The sequence below is a fragment of the Cucurbita pepo genome, chromosome LG11 (genome assembly GCF_002806865.2).
Source record: "Cucurbita pepo subsp. pepo cultivar mu-cu-16 chromosome LG11, ASM280686v2, whole genome shotgun sequence".
NCBI lineage: Eukaryota > Viridiplantae > Streptophyta > Magnoliopsida > Cucurbitales > Cucurbitaceae > Cucurbita > Cucurbita pepo.
In genome coordinates, this window is record NC_036648.1 from 7,089,437 (window position 1) to 7,095,862 (window position 6,426).

General features: G+C 38.1%; 1 protein-coding gene across 3 annotated transcripts; it reads left to right on the forward strand.

Annotated features, from left to right (window-relative positions):
- The first annotated feature begins 2,100 nt into the window (after nucleotides 1-2,100).
- LOC111804721 (acyl-CoA-binding domain-containing protein 5-like) lies at nucleotides 2,101-6,191 on the forward strand. 3 transcript variants are annotated; one of them, XM_023689487.1, is made up of 10 exons: nucleotides 2,101-2,499; nucleotides 2,734-3,075; nucleotides 3,566-4,093; nucleotides 4,179-4,244; nucleotides 4,361-4,527; nucleotides 4,623-4,779; nucleotides 4,871-4,964; nucleotides 5,055-5,440; nucleotides 5,544-5,648; nucleotides 5,749-6,191. In XM_023689487.1, exons 2-10 carry the CDS (start codon nucleotides 2,932-2,934, stop codon nucleotides 6,028-6,030), a joined length of 1,929 nt encoding a protein of 642 aa, XP_023545255.1. In that variant the 5' UTR covers nucleotides 2,101-2,499; nucleotides 2,734-2,931; the 3' UTR covers nucleotides 6,031-6,191. The 3 variants fall into 3 exon arrangements, with proteins under 3 accessions (XP_023545255.1, XP_023545256.1, XP_023545254.1); XM_023689488.1 differs by lacking the exon at nucleotides 2,734-3,075; XM_023689486.1 differs by lacking the exon at nucleotides 2,101-2,499 and having other exon boundaries at nucleotides 2,670-3,075.
- The last annotated feature ends 235 nt before the right edge of the window (nucleotides 6,192-6,426 follow it).

Sequence of the window (6,426 nt, forward strand, 5' to 3'; positions counted from 1 at the left end):
ACCCCAATTCGAGTGTAGAGTCCAAACACGTTAGTTCTACTCGGTCTTCTTCGATCTGAAACTAAATTGATTGAAGTAGACAAGATAGATGTAACCATTCACTGAACCACCAAATACCGTTCAATGAAATAGAAAAACATCAATCTTCTTGTCGAATCTATATCGACGTCACATCATCTCAAATTTAGTAGATGGAAAATGACCATTGATGTCGAATATGCATTGACGTGTTAGAAGGAAGACCTTATTTTCTCATGGGAGTCGCAAATTATGTGGGTACTTTTACTTTCAGTGTTTAATCCTAAATATTTTTCTTGTCATCAAAAGAATACCTTATTCATGAATAAATTATGACGAAAATCGAATCTATAATAGATTAAGTTCACCACGAGCAGATATTGTCCTCTTTGGGATTTTCTTCCGAGAAAGCATGTCTACTAGAGAGAAGTTTTCACACCCTTGAATGTTTTACTCTCTCTCCAACCGAAATGGGGTCTCACAATCCATCCTCCTTGGGGGACCTACATCCTCACTAGCACACCAAATGGTATCAAGGCTAGACACTGGACAGTGTGCCAACGACGACGCTGGCCCCCAAGGGGGTGGATTGTGAGATCCCACGTCGGTTGGAGAGGAAAACGAAATATTTCTTATAACGGTGTAAAAACTTCTCCCTAATAGACGTTTGAACTATTACATAATCGATTTTTGGGAAAACAATCGGTTCACGAATTGATTCATCACATACAAACAAACAATCTTAATCCCAAAAAAGAGCCTAGAATCGTGAACACGTAACTCGACTTAAACCTAAGTTAACTGAATTGGTCAAAGTAGACCAGATATATCAAACCTTGCAGAAACTACAATGGCTTTTTAGTTTCGAAGTCCCAAGCACAAAAGCCAAGAAGTAGAAATCTTTGCGAACCCAAGTGCGTGCATTGGCCGTTGGGCAGCGGCAGCGGCTCGTAGAGGTCACGCAGCACTTGGCCTCGTAAGCCTACAAAGGCTCACCATAGCCGCAGCCATGTACGCACGTGCACCTTTTTCCTAACTTTCCGAATTATTTATTTATTTTCAAAATTTTCATATTTTAAATTTTTTTTATCGTCTCTTTAATTAATTTATATATATATCTTTAAATTTAAATTTTATTGGACTGAATAATCGAAAAATTAAAATAAAATATGCAATAAAAATACAGAAATTGAATAAATAAATTTTCCTTTATTGATTTAACGTTATTATAGTTAAAACAAAATACACGTGGACGATTCCTAAAAAGTCAAATTACGTAATTGCCTTGTCGATTAATTTTAATATTTTTTAATTATAAAAATAAAAAATAAAATAAAATAAAGGAGTTGCTTTAGAGTTCCTTTAATATTTTATGAGTGAAAAAGTGGATTCTTTCTTTCTCAAAGTTTGGAATTAATATTTTGTTGTGGTTTTAATTTTATTAAAAAAAATTACAATTATTTTTAACAAAAATATTATTTTAGTCTAAATATTTGATTAAACATATGGTTTTTTTTTTTAGAATTATGCCTTAAAATAACATTTTTAAATTGAGTTGTTTTATCGGTCTACGTTGGGTCTTTGGAGCCATGTTCTTCGGGGTCAAGAAACTCATAGTACTTTTAAATTGAATCGTACATTCTAAGGTCTCTAGTAAGACGTGCCATTTTAATGCACGAGATAGTTAAGAAGAATTTTCACTCCTATTGAACCGACCTTCAATATAAAAGGAAGGAAAGCTCGATGTAATAGTCTAAGTTCATCGCTAGCAAATACTGTTCGTTTGACTCGTTATGTATCATCATCAGCCTCAGTTTTAAAATGCATTTGAAAGGGAGAGATTTTACACCATTATGAAGAATGATTCGTTTCCCTCTCTAACTCATGTGAGATTTGGCAATTCACTCTCTTGGGAGCCTAACGTCCTTTCTAGCACACCGTTTAGTAACAGTCTAAGCCCATCACTTGCAAATATTGTCGATGAGGTTCGGGTCTGGTGGGAGTTTGAGGCAATCAAAAGAGCATCCCTCTTCCCAAAACTAGAAAGATAAAAGAATTTCTTGGCCACTCTGTTACAAAGCCCAACGCCCCATGTTTACCCCCAAAAAACACCCTCGAGAAAACACATTTCTAGATCGACATCAATGGCTGCCTTGAAAATTGAGTTTTTGGTTATGCTGTCTCTGTTTCTTTCTTTGTTTCTCTCTCTCTCCCATCTCTGTTCTTCATTTCTAGAGAGAGAGAGAGAAAGAGCTTTCTTTCCCATTTCCATCAATCCCCATATCATGTGACCATTTTTTAATCTCTCTTCTTCAACAAAAGAAGAGAAAAAAAAGGAACCCCGAAACCCGAAACACCCTCTTCATCATTTCCCATAATCCAATGCTCCCCCTCCACTTTGTTCATCATTTTTAGATAGACAATTTGTGAAAGAAAATGATTTCTTTTTTTATGGAAATCTGTCTCTTTCTCTATCTACAGGTACTTTCTCAATGACATTACATCACTAACTTGTTATTAACACCTTGTGTTTGAATTCTATTGTGTATTTATATGTCTACTCAGCTCCCCGACTCATGTGCCTATTAGGTGTTTGATAAAATGCCTAAGTGAAAAAAAGTGTCTCATTTTCGTTTCTTTTTTTTTTTTTTTTTTTTTTTTTTTTTTTTTTTTNTTCTCATCACAAGGTTCTGTTGTTGTTGTTGGGTGCCACAGTGATTTGAACTTGAAAGCTCCCATCTTTTCATGTCTATCGACACTGATAGTTGATACATCACTTGGCTTGTTCATGTCGTCTTTTGACTCCCTATTTCTCCTCTCTCTGCCTTCTACTTCATGTCAAGCACTGTGTTGAAGTAAAAATACCCAAATAGCTTTACTTCTGAAAGAGAGGGAATTAGAGAGAGAACCCAAATGAGGTCTTCTGTGGGAGGAGGAGGAGGAGAAACTTCTAAGAAGAAGGCAATGTGGCTGTATCCTAAGGTCATGGGCTTTATCCCTTCTGAGCGATGGGGGCATTCTGCTTGTTATTACCAAGGAAATGTCTATGTTTTTGGGGTATGTTCTTTTTTCTTCGTTTGATTTCCTTTGAGATTGTCTGAAACTCTGCAACTGAGCTGTTTAAGCTGTATGTCTTCATCAATTCTACTAGGAAATGGATACTCTGCTCTTTTCTCTCTCCCTTTTTTGTTCCTGTTATTTCTCTGTTCATCTGAATAGCTATCTTTGACTAAAAACAGGCTTATCTTTCTCTGGTTTTAGTTTTTAGTTACTCAAATTTGTACACACAGTTAAACTGCTGGCTGGGAAGTTCTCCTCTAACCCTCTTGATTTTCTCATCTTGCACACACTCTAAGCTTGGCACTGTTTACATTAATTATTGGGTCTAGACTCATGTGTAAGAAAAAGATTCATATAAGAAAAAGAAAATCTGATGTTGTGTATGAGGGAAATCCTTTTGAGTTATGTTCCATTGTGAATGTTTTATGCTTTCTTTATGTGTTTCTATGCTGTTTTTGTGATTTGTTCTTCCAATACTCCAATCTAGGGATGCTGTGGGGGATTGCATTTCAGTGATGTTCTTGTACTTAATCTTGATACCATGCTCTGGACCAACATGGTAACGACGGGACACAGTCCGGGACCGAGAGACAGCCACGGCGCTGTAATTGTTGGAAACCAAATGATAGTTTTTGGTGGTACAAATGGCTCTAAGAAGGTAAATGATCTTCACATTTTGGACCTTGGAACCAAGGAATGGACACAACCTGAATGTAAAGGGAATCCACCAGCACCACGAGAAAGTCACACGGCTACACTCATTGGAGATGACAAACTGGCTATTTTCGGGGGAAGTGGAGAGGGCGAATCGAATTACTTGAATGATCTGCACATTTTGAACCTCAAGACTATGGTGTGGATGAATACAGAGGTGAGGGGTGATGTTCCAATTCCTAGGGATAGTCATTCTGCTACAGCAGTTGGTCACAAGCTGTTAGTTTATGGCGGGGACTGTGGAGATCGATATCAAGGGGGTGTCGATATGCTCGACATGCACTCGCTGACTTGGTCTAGAGTATTGATCTTTCTTTCAACTATTTTGCTTTGGAAATTGGCAATGATCTTTGTCTCAATGGCTGTTTCATCTTTTTTGTCAATAGTTGTGTGTTCAAGGATCTTCACCTGGTGTTCGGGCAGGTCATGCTGCGGTTAATATTGCAACGAAGGCAAGTCGTTATGCTGCGGTTAATATTATTGTATAATCGAAAACACAGAAACATTCAGAACCTCATGATCGTGTCATCTGCTGCTTTAGGCCACGACTGATCTTTCCTATATGCAGGTATACATCCTAGGTGGGGTTGGAGATAGACAATACTACAACGATGCATGGGTGCTTGATTTATGTACGTGCTCGTGGACTCAGCTCGAAACGTGCGGTCAACAACCTCAAGGAAGATTTTCTCACACAGCTGTGGTTGCAGACTCGGACATCGTCATATATGGAGGGTAGTTTAGCGCTAAACTTTATAGACATCGAGCGACATTCCTGATTCGGGTTCCTCGATTCATTTGTTTTCTGTGTTATTTTGTGGAATTCATAGGTGTGGGGAGGATGAACGACCTCTCAATGATCTGTTGGTCTTGCAACTCGGAGCAGCGCATCCAAATGGTCGTTACAATGTTTCGATGTGCAAAATTTTTGGAAACCACTGGAATAATCAGAGTAAGAATTCTTTCAGAGAAGATCAGAGCGGCATGGTACGAAAACACACAGCTCAAGTACATAAGTTTTTATTGCATTGTCGTGAAGTTGTTGTTGTTATATCATTTGGTGTTTTCATTGAATCAGAAAACGAAGCTTATGGGGAACAACATAGACCTGATTAGGAAGGGAGATCATGAACCGAAATCGGAGACAAAACACGCTGCTCAGTTCATGTCAGGTCAGTTTCAGTTTTAGTTTCTCGAGTCGACTCTTGATTACAAAACGTGTTCGATGTGCTTGAACGATCTAGCTTTCATTACGTTTCCAGAGACGTTGCATCCAAAACGGAGGAGAACCATGAATCCGAAAGTGTGGGAGGTTGAATCTGAGCAAGAGGAACATTCTTTGTCGCTGTCCCAGCATTCATCGCCATCACAATCCGATCAAGAACAAACCCCAGCTCGAAAAGTCTCTGATTCAGTAACAAGCTCCCAAGGAGGAGGATTACGACTTCTTAAGCGTGTGAATCATAGCTCAACTAGCGAACCGTACAGCATTTCTAGGACTCAACCCGAGTTCCAAAATGTTGTCCAAAGCACTCCACAGCAAGAGCTTTCATATTTCAGACACCAGCATCAACTAAAGACCGAACAGCAGCAGCTTCTCCATGTCGAACGACACAAGTCCTTGGAGACTGGTCTCATTCAAAACCCGGTAGCTTATCTCAATAATACACCATAACATATCATCAAGAGCAACATTCCTGACATGTACATCTTTATCACTTTTTAATACTTCAACGTCATGTTTGTTTCAGATTGGATCGGAGGTGCGTGGAAGAGTTGACGGGGCGTTCGACTCTGGCTTCCTGATGACTGCTACTGTCAATGGGAAAGTATACAGAGGTGTCCTGTTCGCACCCGTAAGCTTCGCCAAAAACTCAAAACTTTCTTCCTCTCCTTTCAAGTAGATAAACAAATGAAAACTTTTCCAAGATATTGAAAAGTCTTGTGTTGAATCAGGGACCTGGGGTCTTCTCAAGAGCAGCCAGCATTGTAACAGAAAGTCCACCTCTTCCTACAAACACAGTCCTGAACTCGAATCACATAGAACCGTCGAAAAACTTGCAGCAACGACCGATGGTTCTGATGTCCGAGTCAGCTCAGAGCTTGAGGCAACCTCAACCAGGTCCACCTCCAGTTCCAATCATAAAACCAAGTCCATCTTCATTGCCTGTCAAGCTTAGAGATGATCTTCAGGGTGTGTTTTTAACATTAGGAGGACCTGGAAATGGATCTGTGTGAGAATGAGACCAAAAAAAAAAATGTAAAAACATGTTGGAAGAACAGAAAATGTTTGTAAACACAGTTTTGTATCTTGAATTGTAGGAATTACCACATTTACAAAGGGTATCGGTTCGGTTTTCCATACTTCAATTGTAAAATTTGAATCCTTTGTTTCTCTTGATCGTCTAGGTCATCCTTAAGAATGAAAATTTAGATCCTTATACAGTTTCAAATTTAGAGTAGTTGAACTTTTGATCTCTTAGTCGATAATATATACTTAAATTAATTGTGCTATACTTAAGTTGACAACTAGAACATTTCTAAGTCAATTTAAATCAAATATACATTTAATATATTTTGGAATTAAAAAAAAAAAAAAAAAAAAAAAAAAAAAAAAAAAAAAAAAAAAAAAAA

What these genes read in the sequence shown, in the direction of transcription:
- LOC111804721 (XM_023689487.1), top strand. Translation starts at nt 2,932, where the DNA reads ATGAGGTCTTCTGTGGGAGGAGGAGGAGGAGAAACTTCTAAGAAGAAG. An exon ending in GACATCGTCATATATGGAGG is followed by an intron (nt 4,528 to 4,622) that starts GTAGTTTAGCGC and finishes TGGAATTCATAG; the next exon opens with GTGTGGGGAGGATGAACGAC. An exon ending in GAGGTGTCCTGTTCGCACCC is followed by an intron (nt 5,649 to 5,748) that starts GTAAGCTTCGCC and finishes GTGTTGAATCAG; the next exon opens with GGACCTGGGGTCTTCTCAAG.